Source organism: Cervus elaphus, chromosome 11, assembly GCF_910594005.1.
Source record: "Cervus elaphus chromosome 11, mCerEla1.1, whole genome shotgun sequence".
NCBI classification, from domain to species: domain Eukaryota; kingdom Metazoa; phylum Chordata; class Mammalia; order Artiodactyla; family Cervidae; genus Cervus; species Cervus elaphus.
This window is the reverse complement of record NC_057825.1, coordinates 87,200,223-87,224,395: the sequence shown is the minus strand read 5'-3', so window position 1 is coordinate 87,224,395 and position 24,173 is coordinate 87,200,223. Positions and strand designations below refer to the sequence as shown.

General features: G+C 41.3%; 1 protein-coding gene across 14 annotated transcripts in view; it reads left to right on the top strand.

Moving 5' to 3' along the window:
* Window positions 1-24,173, top strand: part of LTBP1 (latent transforming growth factor beta binding protein 1) — a 442,953-nt gene that overhangs the window by 266,190 nt on the left and 152,590 nt on the right. For all 14 annotated transcript variants that reach the window (XM_043918271.1, XM_043918275.1, XM_043918274.1 and 11 more), the window contains 2 exons: window positions 8,595-8,717; window positions 22,973-23,140. In XM_043918271.1, coding sequence (XP_043774206.1) covers window positions 8,595-8,717; window positions 22,973-23,140 — 291 coding nt within the window. The remainder of the gene's footprint in view (window positions 1-8,594; window positions 8,718-22,972; window positions 23,141-24,173) is intronic.

Genomic DNA, 24,173 nt, shown 5'->3' with positions numbered 1-24,173 from the left:
GGCTCTAATAGTTCTTTTTATCATGTTACTCCGCAGACAGAAGGATTGGGCAGCAGGGAATTGTTCCACAGTAGTTTGCTTCCTTTGGATGAGTCCAGTGATTGAATCCATCCCATGATAGATGATTTCAGTGTTTTAAATTTAATTAATTTTTGGCTGTGCTGGGTCTTTGTTGCTGTGTGGGCTTTTCTCTATTGTGGCAAGCAGGAGCTACTCTAGTTGCGGTGCATGGACTTCTCATTGAGGCAGATTCTCTTGCTGTGGGGTACAGGCTCTAGGGTGTGTGGGTTTCAGTAGTTTCGGTCCATGAACTCTAGAGGACAGGTTCAATAGCTGTGATGCATAGGTTTAGTTGCTCCACTGCATGTGGGATCTTCCTGGATCAGGAGATGAACCCGTGTCTGCAGGTGGGTTCTTTGCCATTGAGCCACTAGGGAAGCCTGATGATTGTTTTATAAACAGCTGCATCAGGGCCCAGCTTGAAAGAAACACAGCCACAAGGAGACCCATATGATAGTTTGTGGGGCTGACCCACGAGAGCAGCACTTCACACAAGTGCTCCACAGACCACCAGTTCAGCTGGGTGTTAGTAGATGGTGTGTGAAAAAAGAGCCCATGGCCAAATGTGTGGAGAACACCAGGTTAAACAGAGAAAGCCAAGAGTCCTCGCCAGAGAACATCTCAAAGTCTTTAGTGTGCTAATTATACAGAATATGTCACGTTTCTCAATCATATTCAACCACAAAACCCTTCTTTGGGCAGAAGTCTCACAGAGCTTGTGTTTTATATAAAATACCTTGGGTAAAGTTGCTCTAGAATGTTGATCTTTAGACATTTTTTTTGTTGCCTTGTCTCCTAAATTTTGAAAAATTTAGATGTTCACACATTTTTAACCTGACATCTACATTTTTAAAGTCAAAAATTAAATGGGCATAGTAGATTCATTTTTGACATTGATGTTAGATATAGACTTTAAACATTTTCATCAAAACTTTGGAGCAGCGGAGTTGGCTTACTTAGTTTATGAATAATGTCCGCCATCTAACATAATTGGCAAAACCAGACCTTCTTATGAAAGAGATCAGGACTATCCCTTGTCCTGGGACTCTCCTTCAGGAGAGAGATTTGTGAATTGTTCATTTGTTTGATGTCTGATCATTTCACGTTGTAGGAAAGTGTATCTAGAGAGATTCTGGATGAGTAAGAAGTGTGCCTTGGAGGGAAAGTAGACGCTGAGGAAAGGAGAGAGAGGAAAGGAGATTGGCATATGTGATTTTAGAGCACTTCTAGACAAGGAAATGGCAACCCACTCCAGTATCCTTGCCTGGAAAATTCCGTAGACAGAGGAGCCTGGCAGGGTACAGTCCATGGGGGTGGCAAAGAGACGTGACTGAGCACAGAGAAGGAAACGTGTGAAGGCTTAAGATCTGGAAATTGATTCCCTAAATAAAAGTATTCAAGCACATGTGTCCCCTGTCACTTGCCTTCAGGGGTATTGTACCTGGTGTGAAGCTGCTTCTGGGAAGGAAGAGGGGCAAGGAAGGATTAGAAATTACATATGTCCTCCTAAGAGAGTGAACTCCTTTCTCTAAAGTAAGTGATCCCTCTTGAATAGCCAGATGGTCTGTCTGGCTAAGAAAAGTATTTACCTCAAGAGGTGTTTTTTTTCTTTTCTTTCTGCTTTCAACTGGAAGTCAGATTGCTAAATTGTGATGGAATTTCTGCCCATCAGCAAAAATAGAGTCGACACAGCAGAATCTCCACAGCGCTTCATATTTTCACGCAGTGTAAAGATCTGCACGTCCTGTTCTCACCTGTGCCTAATTCCTGTCGGTTACTGGACATGCCTCATTTCCTGTAGAAACGTGCGTCACTAAAAAGGCAGTAAATTAGCACTCGTCAAAACATACATACTTTCCTGTAGGAGCATGGATACGTAAAAATGTGTTTATTTCCCACAGGGTACTTATACTAGTCACGATAAATATTCTGCAGTAAATGTCGTACTTTATTTATTCCTTGGCATTTTTAACTTTGGCAACTGGCAGATTGTTGTGAAGTCAGGCTATTTAAGCTGGAAGCAACCTTGGGGATTATCTGTGTTGTGAGAAAGGAAAGTGAGCGCAAGAGAAAAGAAATGCCTTGCTCTCGGTGACATGGTTTAAGATCCTAGTTACCAGAGTAGGTCATACTGAGATATTTCTCCTGTTAGATTTCCCCATTATCCCTTAACCCTTTTTTTTTTTTTTTAAATAAGAGCTTGGACCGAGTTATGTCTGTAAGCTGGAAATAACTGTTATGTTGCTCTTGGTCCAAAATGGTTCGAGAGAAGTTGTGCTATACATCTGCAAAAGATGATGGTGACGATCCTTGCTTCATGTACTGGGTTACTGTATCATTCTTGGGTGCTGAAATGCTGAGGCTGTGTTATATTTGGTTGTTTAAACAGTCACTTGTTATGCATACTTCCCAATATGCAATGCTGCCAATGTTCAACTCTTTCAGATTTATAAGAAGAGCAGTTTTGTATTAGTGAACTTGATAAGTGGCCAGAGGTTCATGGTAGGCTGTGCTGGGCAGAGAATGCTATAAATGCTCTAAGTGAATGGAGAGGTATGTCAGTCATACGAGCTGTACCCGCTCCCTTGGTTTTGCCTTCTCTAAAGGTGCACACTGGGCTGGAAGAGTTTCTCCTTTCCTTTTTGCAAATCGTATGTGTCTAGACTGCCCACCACTGCAGCTCAGATGGAGATATGCCATCTGAATGCCAGCTCCTTCAGCCATTCATTTTGACCTTCATTCTTGAACTCAGTGAACTGTGTTTTTTTGTAAGTGGTTACACCATTATTTCAAAGAATAGAATTCCACAGTTGTCCAGAGAAATTTGGTGGTCCGCAGAGGAAAACAATGACCAAATTCATTTGTTTACCATTGTTTTGTTTTTTTAAACTAAGCACAATACTCTCAATTTAATCAGAACACATTAAAGGAAATTGGCTGTTCCTATAGAATATGACACTTCTGAAGCAGTTATATTTGTCAAATGTAAGTAATTTATAGATGTTATAATCAAGTTAGAAGTTTTTATTTAATTTTAAATAAGAAAATAGACCAAGGAATTGTAGTCTAAATAGAATTATAATTCATAATGGGTCAGTTACATTCCATAAAATTGTTAAACTTTGACCTGGTAATGCCTTCTCTCAGCATAATCCTTACACCACTCACATCCAGATAGTTCACTTTCAGTTTTGTTCTTAATTCATTTGTGAATCTTTACTTTCCTTCAGCTTATTTAGAACTGGGAGGCCTGGCCTTCTGCAGTCCATGGGGTTGCAAAGAGTTGGACACTACTGAGTGACTGAACTAAAGAACTTGAGTACCTCAGAAAGTCATTTAGATAATTGCTCATGTTTCATATCACTTCTGGAGTTCTAAATTAAAAACAATGGGATATAAGTTTTTTGTCCTTTTTTTTCTTTTAAACACAAAGGGTATACCCTATCTAGCTACCCATAATCCTGTCAGGAACAAAGCAGGGGATAGAAGAATAAAGTGGCAAAGATAAGAGAATTTCTATCCAATTTTTAGATGTGAAATTTGGCATATTAGGAATGAACAGTATATGAATGGAATACTTTTAAAACTTTTATTTGTGAGTTGTTGAAACCAGCATGTGATTTTTCACAGAAACAATGTCAGTGATGTTCAAATTTTCTTGACAAATACCATCTTAGAAGTTCAGTTTTTGAAGCAGATGTAAAGGAACTGTCTTGCTTAAAAGAGGTAGGCAGGATGCCCAGGCTCCTGGGATGGGTCTGCAGATCACAGTTAAATCTGATGAATTTACCTCAGAGCCCTAGTCAGACATGGTGATGCTAGGACTCTGGTCTGCAGATCACAAAGCACAGAGCCCCATACTCAGCAATCTGGGGAACCTAGTCTGCTTTGCTTCTTGCTCAGGCTGGAGAAGCTCCTCAGAGATAGTAGGAGACCATCCAGATGTAGACAGTATAGATGCTGAGTTGAGCGAATGAAAGCCTCCATATCCTGTCATGGAACCACCACCTGCCTCCACCCCATCATTCCTCAGACAGCCTCACGTCAGAATGGTTCTTTCTGCGCTTATAAGCTCATGTTTTCATCCCCTCTTTGTGTGTTTTTCAGTGATGGCATTATTGACAATTTTGGCAGAACAGTTGTTGGCCAAGGGGGACTAACCACAGTTTGTTTAGCTACTTAGTGCCCACAGTGAGTGCTTCCCAGCCTTTGGAACAAGCATATCCTCCTCTGAGAATCAACTGATTCTCCCTGAGCACTAAGAGGGAAGCCATCTTAAGTGACCTACCACATTCCTATAGGTATTTACATTTTAGAAGAGATTGTTTTTAGATCTAAATGGCTAATTAATATATGAAAAGGAAATGCAGGTCTAAGCCACAATGAGATAACACTACACACTCTCTCGATGACTAAAATGAAAAAACCGGCAATAACTTGAGGAAGTGGAGCAGTTAGTACTGGAAATGGAACTTGACATAATCGCTTTGGGCAACTGTTTGACAGTATTTACTAAAGTAAACATGAGCCTTGTTTAGTGACTCAGAAATTTTACTACTAGATATGTTCCCAAGAGAAATGAGTACCTGGGCCTATCAAAAGATATATATATATATATATCTTTATATATGTATGTGTGTGTGTATATATATATGTTCACTGGTGCTTGGTTGGAAATAACGCTCCAAATGTCTGTCAACAGTAGAATGGTAAACTAACTTTGTGCTCAGATAATAAACGATAACAGCAATTAAAAATGAACTGCATACAGCAACATTGATGAATCTCATAAGCATAATAATTAAAAGTCAGACAAAAGAATATGTAGTGATATTTCCTCTGTATGAAGTTTAAGAACAGGCGAGACTAATAAATAATGATGGAAATCAGAATAGTACTTACCTGTGGGGGCAAAGGGAAGGGCCGTGAAGGAGCCTTCTGAGGCAGTGAAATGTGCTCGGTAATGATGGTGGTTACACAGTGTTTGCACACACACACATACACATACCCAGGTGTATATATACGTGTACGCAGATGCAAAGAACTCATGTGCTGTATACTTAAGATTGATACACTTAGCTTTATATAACTTTAGAAAGAAAAAATCTTGGAAATTTAATTTCATTTATGGTATTTTAGAGAATACGATAAAAAGAAATTGAAGCAGCTTAGGGAAACAGGAGTTTTTCTGGAAGCTATTAGCATGTGTCCATGTTTTTGAGTTTCTGGATCCAAAATTAGGGGGAGTGGTGTTGCTAGTGTTGGTGGCACAAGCTGATCAGAATAGAGATGGTAAGAAAAGGAAACGTTTTACATGATTTGTCTTCTTCATTCTATTTCTTCCTGTCTGTAGCCATAGTGTTTTTGATTATGTCCTAACTTGTGTCCTCCATTCCCATGGCATCATGGTCGAGGTGGTGGGCAATGTTGGGAGTCAAAAAGGGGATGTTGGATGAGGATATAAGGCAGTGGTTGTGTATCAGGTATCTATGTCTTCGTGGGGGGGACGGGAAACACTACTTTAACCTGAGGGAGGTTAGCCAGCAGGGAGGCTGTGATGGGACTGTCATAGAAACTTCCAGGTAAGGGGAGATTCTGGGTCCTAAGAGGTAAGCATGGATGGTGTAATGGTGCAACCAATGATTAGGAGTCAAGTCCACTTGGAGAAAGAGGAAGGCTGATGATCACACCATCATGGGAACATGAGGGGAAACAGAGATTTTTGTCCATCTTTTTTGACCCAGTTGACTGGTTACCCAAATTTGAGGTTTAAGTGGGGATGTACGATAGGGCTTTGCTTATACCATATACACCTCAACTTGACTGGGCACTCTTCCTGCTTCTTTATGGTGCTTCTCTTAAGGAGAATGAGTTATAGGGGAATGTTTTCAATTACATGTTGTGCATAAATGTGCTTTATAGTAAAACACAGACTCTGATCAAGAATGAGATGGGCAGGTGCTAGACCATATGCTGGGCCAGGTGTCATCTAGCTGTACCAGCTTCCAGCTGGATGCAAACCTGGAATGCTGTAGAATTTATACAACAAATATGGGTTGTTATTTGAATGACATTGAAAACATCATATTGTCACTGAAGTTTAAAATTGCATATGTTAGGTAAAATACATCCACATACATGTCTTTGCTACTTTGAATATGAAGTATAAGCAAATGATGATTTATTTCAGGTTGTATCTGCCTTTATGTGATGATTTTACTAGTAATTGTTTACTACCATGGTGTTCAGTTTTAATGTAGAAAATTAGCATTTTAAGGTCCTTAGTTTTATTAGAATTAATGATTGTAAGAAGTAAGTATAATTTGAAATGGAGACACTAAGAGTCAAGTTTGTTAGCTATTAAGCTTCATAAGTCACCCTGAATAAGATAGATGACTTCTAATTTTTTTTTTAATTTTAACTTGTCACATTCTGTTTATTTTTAATTGTCTTTGCAAATGACTCCATGATCTTTTTTTTTAAAAGCTGCCACATTTTTGTCTGTCCTCTTCTAAATCATTTTGACGTCCCTGTGGGTCACTGTCTTAGTCCATTTGGGCCACTATAATAAAATACCACTGACCGGGTAGCTTAAAAACAGCAGGTATTTATTGCTTGCAGTTCTGGAAGCAGGGAAGTCCAAGATCAAGGCACCAGCATGGTCGCCTTCTGGTGAGGGTCCTCTTCCGATTATAGGTGTCTGTGTTGTATTCTCAAAATGGTGGGAGGGACTGGGGGTTTCCCTGAAGCCCCTTTTATAAGGCAGTGATCTCACTCTTGAGGGTTTCTCCCTCATGATTTAAGCACACCACAAAGGCCTCACCTACTAATACTGTTTCTTTTTTAAAAAATATATTTATCTTTTAAAAATAATTTTATTTACTTTTGGCTGTGCTGGGTCTTTGTTGCTATGCCAGCTTTTCTCTAGTTGTGGCTAGTGGGGGCTACTCTCTAGTTTTGTGCAGGCTTCTCATTGCAGTGACTTCTCTTGTTGCAACTCCTCGGCTCCGGAGCAGGTGAATGGGCTTCAGTAGTTGCAGCTCTGGGGCTCTAGAGCATAGCCCTCAGTAGTTGTGGTGCATGGGCTAAGTTGCTCTGCAGCATGTGGGATCTTCCTGGACCAGGGATCGAACCCGTGTCTCCTGCATTGGCAGGCGGATTCTTTACTGTGGAGCCACCGGGAAGCCCTAACACTGTCACCTTTGGGGGAGGGTTAGGATTTCAACAGATTTGGTGGGGTGGGGCGCAAAACATTGAGACCATAGCAGTCACCCTATGTAGATGATCATAAGTCTCTATTTCTAGCCGTAACTCCTTTCACTTTATTCCTGAATCTGCTGCTGCAGCTGGATAATTATACTTGAATATCCCAGTGTGACCTTGTAGTGTCAAACTTATCTCTTCATCTGCCTCTTGCCTTCACAGAACTTTGCACAAAACCAACAATGTCTTTTCCTCTTTGCTCAGATTAGAAGCCTTGCAGGCATCTTTGACCCTCTTCCTGTCCAGTGCTGTGTTGGCTAGTCAAATACCGAACACCATGCATTGTCAGTTGTTCCTTCCAAAAATACAAAAAATACTTCATTCCTTCTCTTTCTGATTATTCTCACTGTCACCAACCTGGCTTGTCACCAGTCTCATACTTGCATTATTCCTTCAGCGATCAAACTTTAAATCTCGTCTCACCAAGCCATGTGCTGGCCAGATGCATTCCCTACAGCCTGCCATTGATTACGTCTTCCTCCTGCTCACAAACCTTTAGTATATTTCTCTGTTTTCGTAAAATTGAATCCAAACCTAGCCTGGCTTTAACCAGCTCTTTTTCCAGCTATTCACCTTTCTGAAACTTCTTTTCCAGCCGATGATTTGACTCATGATTTCCTGATCCCCTTTCTTTCTCGTCTCTGTGCTCATGTTCGTGTCCACCCATGCAGATCATTCACCCTTTCCTGCCCATGCCTTTGGCTCCCCCGCAGATTCACTACCTGCTGAAGTCTCGCCTCCTTTGCCAGGCTGCAGTCTCCCTTACCTGCACCCTCCACTCATGGCTCTTACTTGTCTAGATAGGCAATCTCATGGTATAACTTGTTCAGGCTTATGACCTTTCTTCTGATGGTGATAACTTGACTGATTTTCAGTTCTTTAATTTTTACATAGTTATATAAAATCTCCAGGGCAAGGGTCTTTGCCTTACCTGCATGCTCTATAATACTTAATAACACAGACACTAAAATAGAAGATTTGTAAAGGCTGGGATCTTTTGTCAGTTTTATTCAGTGGTAAGGCTCTAGTGTCTAGAATTGAACCAGGTACCTAATAGGCTCATAGTAAATATTTGCTAAATTGTAGATGCTCAGTAAATGTTTGATTTGATTAAACTGCTAATGCATTAAAAGCTGCTAGCATCTCATACTTACCGTAACTGAGAGATATTATAGTGGGGGAACAAAAAAAGAGGGGGGGTATGCATTTTACAGCTAGAATCTGTTCAACAGTGCTTGACTTCTCCTTCTAAAAGAGTTGTTTTCCTGCAGATATTAATGAATGCCAACTACAGGGTGTGTGCCCTAATGGTGAGTGTTTGAATACCATGGGCAGCTACAGATGTACCTGCAAAATGGGATTTGGGCCAGATCCTACCTTTTCAAGTTGTATTCGTAAGTAATGATCACTTTTTATTCCTATTTTGGATCAGATTTTTTGTTTCGTTTTATTTTGCTTTGAGAGGGTGTGGGAGGAGAATCCAAAAGAAGGTAACAGCTTGGTGGTCAACCAAATATTGTAAATATGCAGGAAGATGTCATTAAAATGATAAGAGGGATGAGGTGGCCTGATATACTGGAGTAAATCTGTTATGAAGCCTTTTCATTTTTATTGTGGTCAGAAGAAAATGAAAGCTAAAACTCAAGAAAAAGAGCAGGCACACAGAGAAAAGATACTTTAATGCAAAGAAAACAGTTGATTAAAATTAGCATACCTAAGAGATGAAAACAGATTTTTCCTTCATGAGTATTTTAAGCATTATTTAGGTGGAGTTAAACTTTGTTCCAGCTTCTGTCTTTAATTAGTCCAAATTCTGAGTCACTTGTGTCTGATTTAATGAGGTTTCGCTGTACTTTGTTGGTTGGAAGAGTCTGGGAAATAGTTAGCAAGGCCCTGTGTTTCAGACTTTTTATTCAGTTCTAATTTCAAATGTTCTATTCTGTTGTCCTTAAAAACCACCAAATTGTATCCCTAAAGTTAAACTATTTTGCTTTACGAATCTGTCTCTACAATTTTTCTTCGACTTGGTAAGGATAAAGATCCTCCATCAAACCTTCTGTACGTTCTAACACTGGTATGGAAAATGTAGTTTCTTCAAAAAGACACTCTTGCCACAAAACCCAATCCAGTGTAGTCATTACAGATCACCTGACAATTAGAGATGCATGCATTTTAGATGTAAAGTGCTCAAACACAGAGATTTTTTTTTAAGACTACCTTATTTTTTAAGGTGAAAAGTGAAAGTGAAAGTCACTCAGTCATGTCCGACTCTTTGTGACGCCATGGACTGTAGCTGACCAGGCTCTATCCATGGAAGGGCTAGGCAAGAATACTGGAGAGGGTTGCCATTTCCTTCAGGGGATCATCCCCACCCAGGTATCAATCCTGGTCTCCTGCATTGCAGGCAATTCTTTACCATCTGAGCCACCAGGGAAGCCAAATTTTTAAGGTATTTGTGCCCATTGTTACAAAGTAGGTAAACAACAGATTTTTCAAAGTCATATACAATTAAATGTTAAACATTTTAAACTAATGCGTGGCAGAAAGTTGTCAAGATAATATTATGAGCAATTCTTCATTAATTTTTGTCTTGCTGGGTTTCTATTTTTATTCACCTATTTTTTTTAATGTGGCTTTGATATTTGTTATTTGGTATCTTTCTGATCCCCAGTTTTAAATTTGCTGTATCTTCAAGACATTTTTTTTTTCCATGAAGGTACTATCATTTGTTTTTAACTGTGCATCTCTTAACTCTGTGCCCTAAGCTGATGGGTAGAAATGGTAAAGACAGATGTAGTAAAATAAAATGACAACTTCATTCATTACTTTTAGATGAGTTCATTGAGGGTTTTGGAACATTGTTAGTAATTACTATTATTTTCCTTTAAAACCTGTCAAATGCAGATTAGGAAATTTTGCATGTAAATTCTTTCTTCCGTGTTCTTTCACAGACAGTTCTGATCACACTGCAGACAGATTCCTACTAATTATAGGGCTTTTTTGATGGGTGGAGAAATCAGACTGTGAAATTACACTTGCATACAAGGTACATTTGCAAATTGATGCAAGGATTTGGAAATTTCATGCCAAAAATCACATTGTTGACAATATCCAGATAATTTAGGGATAATTTCTGGGTGATTGGAATTACATGAGTAAGTATTATAAATATATTTTTATAATTTAAGCGTAAAAGATTTTTAGAGTTTGGATATAGAGTTGTGAATTTTTCTGTTAAATTGATTTGTAGTCTGGTTAAAATGGCTACGTTGAACGTTGTAGATTAGGTAAACTTGGAGGACTGGTCACAAAGTGTTTTATTTGACTAGATCTGATGTCTAGAGCTAAGGGCAGACATCCAGGTTTTAATGAGATTGCGGGAACCTGCCAATGAGATTTTTGAAACACTTACACATTTCCTTAGCATTTATTTTCCTTGTCATTGCCCAGATAATACTGAACTTATTAAACAGCCGTCCATTCGTATTTGAAAAATAAATAATTCAATTTTATGGTTCAGCTACAACAGCTGAAATGATAAGTATTAGGAGATGTTTGTTGCTAGTTAAGTGTTCCAGTTTAGAGTTTGAAGTTAAAACTTGGGCTCTTACCAGCGTTGAGTGGGCAGATTTATTTCTCTTTCCTCTGAATTTACCACATGTAATATCACAGAAATATGTAGAGTCCTTTAGGATTTGTGACTTTGTTCAATCTAGTCCGATGTGTGGGTGAACTATACTTTGAACAAGTCGATGGGGGAAGTCTGAAGAGAAAGAATGTCGTGAGAAAGAAAGAGGGGAGAAGGTGATACTTAACAACGTGTACGTGTATTAGTCGCTCAGTCGTGTCCAACTCTTTGTGATCCCATGGACTGTAGCCCACCAGGCTCCTCTGTCCATGGAATTCTCCAGGCAAGAATATTGGAGTGAGATACTTATAACATAGGGGAGAAAAATACTGGCAGGGTGGTGGTACCTTTGATAGTCGTGGAGGAAATAGCAGGAGGAGACCGGGGGCCACACACGCGCTCTGACGCACAAGGGCACTGAGCAATATCGTTAGAAACAAATGCTCTTGCAAGATAGAAAAACAGCCTCGGATAGATGGTGGAAGCAGATGGAGGTGATTGGCCGTGTTTGCTCAGGCAGCATGAATCTAGGGCATATCCAGGCCGTAAAAGGTGTGGCTGACTCTGTGAACTCAGAGAAATGCAGTTGGCAGTGGCCGAGGAGCAGTGGGAAGCTCTCCCTGTTCTCGAATACGCTGAGGTGAACACCCTCAGAATTCCTTGACTTCAGCCAAAGGTTGCAACCACTTCACTTTCTCTCCTTGCCCGCTCGCTGTGCTTGACTTAGCCAAGCTGAAAGGAAGGTAGGAGGGATCCGGCCTTGGCTGCCTCCGACCTCTGCATCTGTGGATCAGGCCTCTGCTGCAGTAGCATTCTCTAGACCTGCTTCTACCTATCTGTGGGGAAGGCTGACTCTCAGAGCACATCCATGAAAAGTGTAATAACCTGTGAAGAGTGACTAGGGAAGCTTTCTGACTTTTTAAACTACAATTAATTTTCTTCAGAAACTTGAAACCTCTTAGGATGAATGCTGGGAAGGGTGTGTCCACAGGTTCAAAGTGAAGTGAAAGTCAGTCAGTCGTGTCTGACTGACTGCGACCCCATGGACTGTATCCCACCAGGCTCCTCTGTCCATAGAATTCTCCAGGCAAGAATACTGGAGTGGGTTGCCATTTCTTTCTCCAGGGGACCTTCCTGACCCAGGGATGGAACCCAGGTCTCCTGCATTGCAGGCAGACTCTTTAGCATCTGAATTCTGAGCCTGCATGTTTGCTGTTCCATTATATCCTTGGCCAGTATAGAGGGTTAGAGGGAAGATGGGCTCCTACCCTAACTCTAGAAATCACGAGATGTCGAACATATTCCTTCGAAAAGCCAGTTATATTCATGAACAGCATTTCTTTTTAGTTTCTTCAGCTTCCTTGAGATATGAATTATTTCACACAATAGGAAACTGAAGCCAGGAGAGTTTAAGTAACTTTTCAAGATCATATAGCTCATCCTTGACATTTGAGATTATAGAATTGGGTTTTGTGCCTTAAATTTAGGGTTCTAGATCAGGAATTGGCAAATAATAGCCCATGAGCCAGATGTGCCCCAATGTCTGTTATTGTGAATAGTTTTATTGGAACACATTCTTGTCCATTCATTTACATACTGTCCAAGGCTGTGAAAAAGCCGTTGGCAGAGCTGAGAAGTTGCAATAGAGACCATATGGACCACAGAGCCTAAAATGTTTGTCTTGCCTTTCACAGAGAAAGATTTCAGACTTTTGGGCTAGATCAGTGCCGTCCAATAGAACTTTTTTGTGATGATGGAAATGTTCTGTATCTGCATTGTCTGAGGTGATAGACACTAGTCATAGGTGGCTGGTGTGCCAAAAAGATTGAATTTTTAATTGTATCTGTAACTTTTCATTTCATATTGGCGTGTAGCTAATTAACGATGTTGTGATAGTTTCAGGTGAACAGCCGAGGGACTCAGCCATACATACATACATGTATCCATTCTCATCCAAACTCCTCTCCCATTCATAGGCTGCTACATAACATTGAGCAGTATTTCATTCAAATTTTATCAAACGAGCAGTATGTGGGCAGGGGCTAATGAATTGGATCTCATAGTTCTAGATGTGTTTTTGTAAAACCGATAGGGTAGATGACCACCAAGATCTCTCTAGCAGAGAGAGCAAAATGGGCTTTCCTTCCTGACCTGGTGGTTTTGTCCATGGTAAGATTGTTCTTCCCCAGAAGTGAGGCTGGGGGCCTCTTTGTCACCCCTGACTCTCTTATCTCCTTTGGTCTTCAAGAAAGTCATTAAATCTTCATAATCTGTTTTGTGTTTTTTCCTTTCCTCCAGCCTCTGCTGTGGCTGTCTCAGCTTAGACCCCTAGTTTTCCTCACTTAGTGACTGCATAGCATCACGGCCTTGAGGCTTCACTAACAGATCTGTGCCAAGTGTTTGCTCCCAGATAAAAGCAGTAACAACCCAAACGGTGACTCTAGTGTAGTAATCTTTACCGTGTACTTACTAAGTGCCAGGCACTGTGGTGAGTACTTTGTATGGATTACCAAATATCATGGTTACCAGGATCTCTGTGAGGCTTGTATTGTTGTTCTTCCTGTTTGGGAAATGAAGAAATTGAGGCACAGAGAGGGTGAGGATCTTTCCAAAAGTAACACAGCATATAAGTGGTAGAGCCCAAATTTGAAACTGTCTCACGCCACTAGTCGGGCCTTTAATCAGGAAGAGGAAACTGGTCTCAACTGATAGGAGCAAGTCATATATTTTAGTGGAGCCACTGTTTCGTCTCACTGTATAATAGCTAGTCTGACTCTGCAGTGGCCTCAGGGTCATTTTTAAAATTTTGGTTCTCCCAGAATTGATTTTTAATAGCCCATTTCCTGAAAAGGCTCTTACCCACTGGCTCTTACTTCCTTAGTAAAGTCATCTGTTGGACTCCTCCTCACAGTGTTACCTGATTCCCACACCTGCATCCCAACACTCATTCCACTGGGACTCTAAGCTTTAAAGACATGAAACCCTAATGTGGCATTTCCTCCAAGAAGTGAGTAAGGATATTGGAGGTCTCTGGGGTGGGGGAGGAGTGAAAACAAACTACTAGGAGAGGCTAGCTATCTTCTCAAGTCTGTTGTAGTTTTCAACTTCTTCCAAGTACCAGATTAATTTATGTCTGTTTAGTAATGTTTGAATCGATAAGAGCAGCATGCCTTTGAGAGTGTTAGAATTGGTTGTACAACCCTATAATTAACTCATAAGTTGTTTAATGTATAATTGGGGAGCTTAACTGTGAGGACCATAGTGTCTTCCCTTCTTACTGTGGTTTGTAATGGAATCACCATCAGTATTGAATATATGGTGATGATTCAATACTACACTTGGGTTTAGAGCTGTATGTTTATTACTTTGGAAGATTTTTCCCATTTCTGTTGCCAAGAGCAAAAGATTTGTTTTCTTGACTGACTGTGGCATTTCCAGTTGGCAGTGGTCTGCCGCAGGACAGGGTCTCTGGGTGTGGGTATGGCATAAGTTCTCTTGGAGGAAGTCACCATTAACCCCACCATAGAGCTGCCAGAACTTACATAGGGCTGGGAAATAGACTCTTGGAGGGCACAAACAGAACCTTGTGCACCAGGACCCAGGAGAAAGGAACAGCGACCCCACAGGAGACTTCCTGTGGGTGTCTGGGAGTCTCTGGTAAAGGTGTGGGTCCCCGGTGGCCTGCTGCAGGGTTCGGGGCATGGACTGTAACAGTACATGCATGGGATCTTTTGAGGGAGGTCACCATTATCTTCATTACCTCCACCATAGTTTGGCCCCAGATAAATAGCAGGGAGGGAACACAGCTCCAACAGAAATTTCCACATCAACAGAAAATTGGATTAAAATTGGATTAAAGATTTACTGAGCATGGCCCCGCCCATCAGAACAAGACCCAGTATCCCCCTCAGTCAGTCTATCCCATCAGGAAGCTTGCATAAGCCTCTTATCCTTCTCCATCAGAGGGCAGACAGACTGAAAACCACAATTACAGAGTACTAACCAAACTAACCAATCTAGGATTGGGATGGGGAATACATGTAAATCCATGGCTGATTCATGTCAATGTATGACAAAACCACTACAATATTGTAAAGTAATTAGCCTCCAACTAATAAAAATAAATGAAAAAAAAAATCACATGGACAGCAGCCTGGTCTAACTCAATGAAACTCTGAGCCATGCTGTGTAGGGCCACCCAAGATGGACAGGTCATGGTGGAGAGTTCTGACAAAAATGTGGTCCACTGGAGAAGGGAATGGCAAACCACTTCAGTGTTCCTGCCTTGAGAACCACATGAACAGTATGAAAAGGCAAAAAGATAGGACACTGAAAGATGAACTCCCCAGGTTGGTAGGTGCCCAATATGCTACTGGAGATCAGTGGAGAAATAACTCCAGAAAGAATGAAAAGGTGGAGCCAAAGCAAAACCAACACCCAGTTGTGAATGTGACTGGTGGTGGAAGCAAGGTCCAATGCTATAAAGAGCAATATTGCATAGGAATCTGGAATGTTAGGTTCATGAATCAAGGCAAATTGGAAGTGGAGATCTCAAACAGGAGATGGCAAGGGTGAATGTTGACATTTTAGGAATCAGCAAACTGAAATGGACTGGAATGGGTGGATTTAACTCAGATGACCATTATATCTACTACTGTGGGAAAGAATCCCTCAGAAGAAATGGAGTAGCCATCATACTCCAAAAAAGAGTCTGAAATGCAGTACTTGGATGCAGTCTCAAAAATGACAGAGATCTCTGTTCATTTCCAAGGCAAACCATTCAATATCACGGTAATCCAAGTCTATGCCCTGACCAGTAATGCTGAAGAAGCTGAAGTTGAATGGTTCTGTGAAGACCTACAAGACCTTCTAGAATTAACACCCCAAAAAGATGTCCTTTTCATTATAAGGGACTGGAATGCAAAAGTAGAAAGTCAAGAGACACCTGGAGTAACAGGCAAATTTGGCCTTGGAGTACAGAATGAAGCAGGGCAAAGGTTGAAAGAGTTCTGCCAAGAGAATGCACTGGTCGTAGCAAACACCCTCTTCCAATAACACAAGAGAAGACTCTAGACATGGACATCACCAAATGGTCAACACTGAAATCAGATTGATTATATTTTTTGCAGCCAAAGATGGAGAAGCTGTATACAGTCAGCCAAAACCAGACCGGGAGCTGACTGTTTCTCAGATCATGAACTCCTTGTTGCCAAATTCAGACTTAAATTGAAGAAATTTGGGAAAACCACTAGACCATTCAGGTATGACCTAAATCAAATCCCTAATGATTGTAGAAGTGAGACATAGATTTAAGGGACTAGATCTAATAGACAGAGTGCTGATGAACTATGGACAGAGGTTCATGACACTGTACAAGAGACAGGGATCAAGACCATCCCCAAGAAAAAAAAATGCAAAAAAGCAAAATGGCTGTCTGAGGAGGCCTTACAAATAGCTGTGAAAAGAAGAGAAGAGAAGCCAAAAGCAAAGGAGAAAAGGAAAGATATACCCATTTGAATGCAGAGTTCCAAAGAATAGCAAGGAGAGAAAGCCTTCCTCAGTGATCAGTGCAAAGAAAGAGAGGAAAACAACAGAATGGGAAAGACTAGAGATCTCTTCAAGAAAATTAGAGATACCAAGGGCACATTTCATGCAAAGATGGGTTCAATAAAGGATAGAAATGATATGGACCTAACAAATGCAGAAAATATTAAGAAGAGGTGGCAAGAATACACAGAAGAACTATACAAAAAAGATCTTCATGACCCAGATAATCACGATGGTGTGATCACTCACCTAGAGCCAGACATCCTGGAATGTGAAGTCAAGTGGGCCTTAGGAAGCATCACTATGAACAAAGCTAGTGGAGATGATGGAATTCCAGTTGAGCTATTTCAAATCCTAAAAGATGATGCTGTGAAAGTGCTGCAGTCAATATGCCAGCGGATTTGGAAAACTCAGCAGCGGCCACAGGACTGGAAAAGGTCAGTTTTCATTCCAATCCCAAAGAAAGGAAATGCCAAAGAATGCTCAAACTACTGCACAATTGCACTCATCTCACATGCTAGCAAAGTAGTGCTCAAAATTCTCCAAGCCAGGCTTCAGCAATATGTGAACTGTGAACTTCCAGATGTTCAAGCTGGTTTTAGAAAAGGCAGAGGAACCAGAGATCAAATTACCAACATCCGTTGGACCATCGATAAAGCAAGAGAGTTCCAGAAAAACATCCATTTCTGCTTTATTGACTATGCCAAATCCTTTGACTGTGTGGATCACGATAAACTGTGGAAATTCTGGAAGAGATGGGAATACCAGACCACCTGACTGCCTCTTGAGAAACCTGTATGCAGGTCAGGAAGTGACAGTTAGAACTGGACATGGAACAACAGACTGGTTCCAAATAGGAAAAGGAGTACACCAAGGCTGTATATTGTCACCCTGCTTATTTAACTTCTATGCAGAGTACATCATGAGAAACGCTGGGCTGGATGAAGCACAAGCTGGAATCAAGATTGCCGGGAGAAATATCAATAACCTCAGATATGCAGATGACACCACCCTTACAGCAGAAAGCAAAGAAGAACTAAAGAGCCTCTTGATGAAAGTGAAAGAAGAGAGTGAAAAAGTTGGCTTAAAACTCAACATTCAGAAAACAAAGATCATGGCATCCGGTCCCATCACTTCATGGCAAATAGATGGGGAAACAGTGACAGACTTTGTTTTTTGGGGCTCCAAAATCACTGCAGATGATGACTGCAGCCATGAAATAGAAAGCCACTTACTCCTTGGAAGAATAGTAATGACCAACCTAGAAAACATATTAAAAAGCAGAGACATTACTTTGCCAACAAAGTTCCATCTAGTTGAGGCTATGGTTTTTCCAGTGGTCATGTATGGATGTGAGAGTTGGACTATAAAGATAGCTGAGCGCCGAAGAATTGATGCTCTTGAACTGTGGTGTTGGAGAAGACTCTTAAAAGTCCCTTGGACTGCAAGGAGATCCAACCAGTCCATCCTAAAGGAGATCAGTCGTGAATGTTCATTGGAAGGACTGATGTTGAAGCTGAAACTCCAATACTTTGGCCACCTGATGTGAAGAACTGACTTATTTGAAAAGACCCTGATGCTGGGAGAGATTGAAGGTGAGAGGAGAAGGGGATGGCAGAGGATAAGATGGTTGGATGGCATCACTGACTTAATGGACATGAGTTTGAGTAAACTCCAGGAGATGGTGATGGACAGGGAGGCCTGGCGTGCTGCAGTCCATGGGGCTGCAAAGAGTCGGACACGACTGAGCGACTGAACTGACTGACATATATGAACCCATCAGCATGCTTTGTAATTCCTCCTCAGTACTCTATCCCATTCCCATTTCCACCAATCCTTTAGCAATCTTGGGCAATACTCATTTTCTTTTGTTTTGAGTATAGTGTAAATCCTTATGATGCAATAGAATGTTTAATCACGTTTATCATATTTTAAATAATAAATGTAGTATACTAATATTAATGAATTATCCTTTACAACCAGGCTTCCAATCTATGATTAAAGATAGTACTCAGACAATAGAAATACCAATGTTGCATCATTCCAGGTAGTGTATTATTCCTGGGTTTATAGAAGTGTTTAATGAAATAAGTGAAATTGCCGCTAAGTCATTTGAAATGATAAAAGAATAACAGATGACTTAGGTATTACAATAGAGGCTATTTTAAATATCACATCCTGTTAGAAACCGGAGGGAGGCATAAATTAATACTTTTGAAAATTTGAATCATAGGAACATCAGTAAAATTTAGGTATGTAACCTAAGACTTTTCACTAGCTTCCTCCTGGGTTTTCTTCCATCTTCAAAGGAGTAGATTTTTTTATTAGTTATTAGCTTATTCTTATGTGTACTTGGGATGAAGCAAAATGTTTGGGTGCAACATGGTCTGATGTTCTGACACACCAACGTTGAGTTTTAAGTGTAAATAGAGTTTTTAATAAAGTACATTTTGAACACACCAAAATGATTAGTTTAAAAAAATCTTTATAAAAATAAGTACAACAGTTGAGTTTTGATGACTTTGTAAGCTGATGATTCTTATTCCCTGAAATACCGCCCCCCAGCCTGAAGTGCTTTGGAAGCTGTCATGGAAAAAAAACACCAGTACCCCAGCACTTAGGGAAAATTTTGGTGTTAGGAAATGAGGGAAGAACAAAAACCTATAAAAGAGACCTTTCAGGAGAAGATACTTAGGAATTAACTATTCTCCATATGATAAAATGCCTAAAAGTTTACTTACTTGTGTATGCCATGCCTGGGAATCTCAACTAGAGACTCGCTTGAATGAACCAGCAATCTCTTGTCACTCACTTACACACCAGTATGCATACTAATCCCTTGAAAACTGAATTGCTGATTGGGAGTTTGGGCAGCAGGCCCAATGTGCTCCTTCAGAGTACAGGCCTTGGCTAGGGGACCAGGGTGAGGGTAATGGGGCTGGTGCCTGAGAAAATGTCACCACCTGGATATGCAGGTGAGTGGACACAAAGGAGTGAAGATGGATAAGTCAGTGCAAGGGGCCAGTGTCACCATTTGCCAGTGTCCAGGGTTTGGGGAAACTCTGCTCTGCTTTAAATGGCCTTTGTTCTTGGGATCAGAACTTAATGCTCTTAGTGTTATCATTAAGCCCTGCCACGTGTGAATTGGGCTTCTCTGGTGGCTCAGATGATAGAAAAAAATCCAGCTGCAATGTAGGAGACCCGGGGTTCGGTCCCTGGGTGGGGAAGATTCCCTGTAAAAGGGAAAGGCAACCCACTCCGGTGTTCTTGCCTGGAGAATCCTATGGACAGAGGGGCCTGGCAGGCTGTATAGTCCATGTGGTTGCAAAAAGTCAGACACGACTGGGTGACTAAGCACACAGCACGTGTGTAAAATAGGCTCTTGTGAGTTGATCCGACACTGTTTCTATGGAAATATGTGTTGTGAATTCCAAACACTTCGGAGGAGAAATTTTGGAGCAAACTCCTTGGTGAGCTGACTATACTAGAACTATGTATATGTTCTTAAGATTATACAACCTACTTACAGAAACAGACAGACACACACATACATATATATATGCTGTATGAGTGATGGTCAGTCGTTTCAGAAATTTACTATCCTTTTGGGGGTAATAACTCTTCTCCTACATTTTGTTTTACTTCTGTGACCTTTGATTTTTCACAGCTGACTGGCACAGACTCCAGAAAGTGAGTAGGAAAAGGGAGAGAAAAGACTCAAGCTTCTCCCTTGTACCGCATTTTGAGTAGTTTTGGGCAAACTTGGCTTTACTAGAGGGACTAAGTTTTGAAGCCTTAGGAAGGCCTCCCTCTGCTCCTGTCAGTCCACTGCTCCCCTCTTCCAGTTCACTCATATCTTTTTTTTCCGAATATTTTCGGTTTGTTGAAATTCTGCCACTAAATAGTGATCAGGATGTGTTCAAAGCCCTTGAGAGGATGGAGATACCTGGTTTTATGAATAAGGGAGGCTGACCTGTGTTTTGTGTCTACTCTGAACCAAATGTTTAGCATATGATATATCTAGTCTCTACATTGAGCTTGTCACTTATAAGTCAGGGAGTTGCTGAAGCTCAGCTGCTGTATTAACTTTCTCTCCAGAGGTATGGAGCCAGCAGGATGGGTGGATGGGAAGGGATTTTGAAGGAATTGGCTCACGTGATTGTGGAAGTTCAGTCGCTCAGTCATGTCCGACTCTTTGCGACCTCATGAACCACAGCATGCCAGGCCTCCCTGTCCATCACCAACTCCCAGAGTTTACTCACACTTATGTCCATTGAGTCGGTGATGCCATCCAACCATCTCATCCTCTGTCGTCCCCTTCTCCTACTGCCCTCAATCTTTCGCAGCATCAGGGTCTTTCCCAATGAATCAGCTCTTCGCATCAGGTGGCCAAAGGATGGGAGTTTCAGCTTCAACTTCAGTCCTTCCAATGAACACCCAGGACTGATCTCCTTTAGGATGGACTGGATGGATTTCTTTGCATTCCAAGGGACTCTCAAGAGTCTGCTCCAACACCACAATTCAAAAGCATCAATTCTTCGGCACTCAGCTTTCTTTATAGTCCAACTCTCACATCCATACATGCCACTGTAAAAACCATAGCCTTGACTAGACGGACCTTTGTTGACAAAGTAATGTCTCTGCTTTTTAATTAGCTGTCTAGGTTGGTCATAACTTTCCTTCCAAGGAGTAAGTTGGCAAGCCCCAAATCTTCAGTGTAGGCGGGCAGGGAAGGGAAGACCCAGAGAAGGGTTAATGTTGCAGTCAGAGTTTGAAGGTCGTCTGCTGGCAAAATATCTTCTAACTCTGAGGAGATCAGCCTTTTCTCCTAAGGACCTCGACTCCTTGGATAAGGACAACCCACATTCTAGAGTCATCTGCTTGACTCAAAATCTATTGACTTAAATGTTAATCTCATGTGCAGAATACTTTCACATCAACATTGAGACCTGTCTTTGACCAGATATCTGGGTTACCATGGCCCAGTCAAGTTGGCACACACAAACCATTGCAGCCAGTCACAGTCACTTTCCTGGGTTATGCTGCTGGCAAGTGTTTTAGATCTACTATGTGAACCCAGGTCTGTCTGGCTCTAAAAACCCTTGCTGTCTTCACTGTGCTGTAGAACCTTCATTGAGTCAGGTTGTTTCTTGTAGCAGAGATGTCAGTCCTTTTGTGAGAATGAATATATAGCTTTGAGGGGAAAGGGAAGTTGATTTGGAAGCTCCAAGTGCTAGAGGAATTGGGTAAGGGAAAGGCAAATTGGGAAAACCTCCTTTGGACAATAACGCAATAGAGAAGAGCGTGTCTTGATGTAGAAGAAAGAACTAAGAGGTGACCATCAAGCCTGGTGTATTTAGCAGTATTGATGTAGCCTGGAATTGGCCCTGTGAAAACATTCTCCATGCACGTTTACTTTAGAAAGTGGTCTTTGTGAAGACAGGGATGCGTCTTTCCCATTCTCATATTCGCCTCATTTGCCCAGTAGCTGTTAATTTAATGAAGTCTCATCTACTAAATTTATAGAAGAATCCGAATTAGGACTTAGATGTTGGATGGATGTGGGCTGATGTGCTTTTTAAGATGTTTTCTGCGGTGTGGGGATGTCATTTGTTCCTGCTCTGGCGTGCTTTCTGGCTGGACAGGGGCCCTTGTGGCAGTGGCAGTCAGAAGCTGCCCTCGGCCTCCTAGTTCTGGCCGCTGGTCTCGAATGAGACTGGATGAGGCCCTGCAGGCTCTCACTGTCCTCCACGTGAGAAGAGTAACGGTGGACTTGTATCAGTTATGTCAGTTCCTGATTTTCCATGGTAGTTGGCTATTCAATAGATGCTATGCTAAAATAACCTGTGTGTGTGTGTGTGTGTGTATGTGTGTAAAAGTCGCTCAGTCGTGTCTGACTCTTTGCAACCCCATGGACTATACAGTCCTTGGAATTCCCCAGGCCAGAATACTAGAATAGGTAGTTGTTCCCTTCTCCAGGGGGTATTCCCAACCCAGGGATTGAACCCAGGTCTCCCGCACTACAGGTGGATTCTTTACCAGCTGAGCTACCAGGGAAGCCCAGAATAACCTCTATTATGGCTAACTACAAGCCAGCAAATGAGATCATGATTTTGATAACTAGGTTTGTTTAGGCAGGTTTATTTTGGTTGCAATGATTTATTTTCATTCATGCACACATAAATGATACTTTTAAATTTTAATTTCTAATTAAAGGATCATATAACTGCTTTTTAACTCTAGCTAAAATGGAAGAAGGGACCAGACAACAGGGACGTTTGAGGTCCTGACTCCTAAGACTCAGTAGGTCAGCTGACCCTCAGTCAGGAAGGGTAATGCCCTACGTCTAGATAGATTTATCCTGAAGTATGGCTTCTAATCCAGACTTTCAGGCTCGTTTTAGTATTTATGTGAAATGTCGAACTGGTTTTTGTCGTTTCTTGGGTGACATCAGGCCTTATCTCTCTGCTTCAGCGGACACCCCTGTGATCTCGGAAGAGAAAGGGCCCTGTTACCGGCTTGTCAGTCCCGGAAGGCAGTGCATGCACCCGCTGTCTGTCCACCTCACCAGGCAGCTCTGCTGCTGTAGCGTGGGCAAGGCCTGGGGCCCACACTGTGAGAAGTGCCCCCTTCCAGGCACAGGTAAGACGCGCCCCGCCACGTGCGCGGCATTCCCGGCCACACAGGACGACTGGGACAGCGTGGGTTCTTTGTGGTTTCTGACTTTAAATCAGTTATTAGTAATACAATGTGTTTTTATCCTTTTGAACAAACCATGAATGTACGAGGTTGAATCAGTGGAAAAAATTACATGCAAAGAGCTTTTCCCATTTGTGTGTAACATTAGACTTCCTTTTGGATGTTAAGAAAAGCCATTGCTTTTTAGCCCTAGTTTCTGTCCCTAGCTTCTGCTGTTTAAAAGTGCGGAGACACCAGAAGGCCGTGTTGGGCTTGCACTTTTCTGATGATTGTTCACTGCCTGCATGGTCACTAGATCTGATGTAGGTTAACTCTTTTAACTCATGTATTGAATGGGTGCCTGTCAGGTTCTATTAAGAACATCGTGCTTGATTTCTCCAGGTGGAAATGGAGAAAATTATATTCACAATTGAATTTATGCTATGAAAATTCATAACTCAAGGGCAGATCCTCCTGTGAACTTCTGGATAGGAACTCAGTATAAGAAGTGATGATTCTTTATCCTTCAGTTGAGTACATGATTGCCTAATGCTCTGAAATCATAAATTTATCTAAGTGCCTTATGTATCCCAAGGCAATACCAACTTCTCAAGCAGGGTCAAGTAGAGTTAAATGGAAGAGAAAGAAACATACCTGCAAATACTAGGCATGATACTATTTAAAAAAAAAAAAAGTGGTGTACCTGTTTCACTGACATGGGGTGGGTGTAAGATGTCTACCTGATTTCTTGTTTGATAAGGTGATTCCCATCTAGGGAAGTGTGTTCACTTTCACAGAGACATTTAATGTCTTAAGCCTATAACTTGCACTGTTGCAGACGAGGTTTAAATATAAATGTAATGGTCACAAGCCACTTTGGTTGTTGCCTAGGATCAGAAAGAATGGTGAGGCAGAGATAGTATAATGTTGATGATGTTTTGGTATACTGCATGACTTGAGACATCTCCGGAAGGCCCTAGTAGCCTCCTGAGGAGTC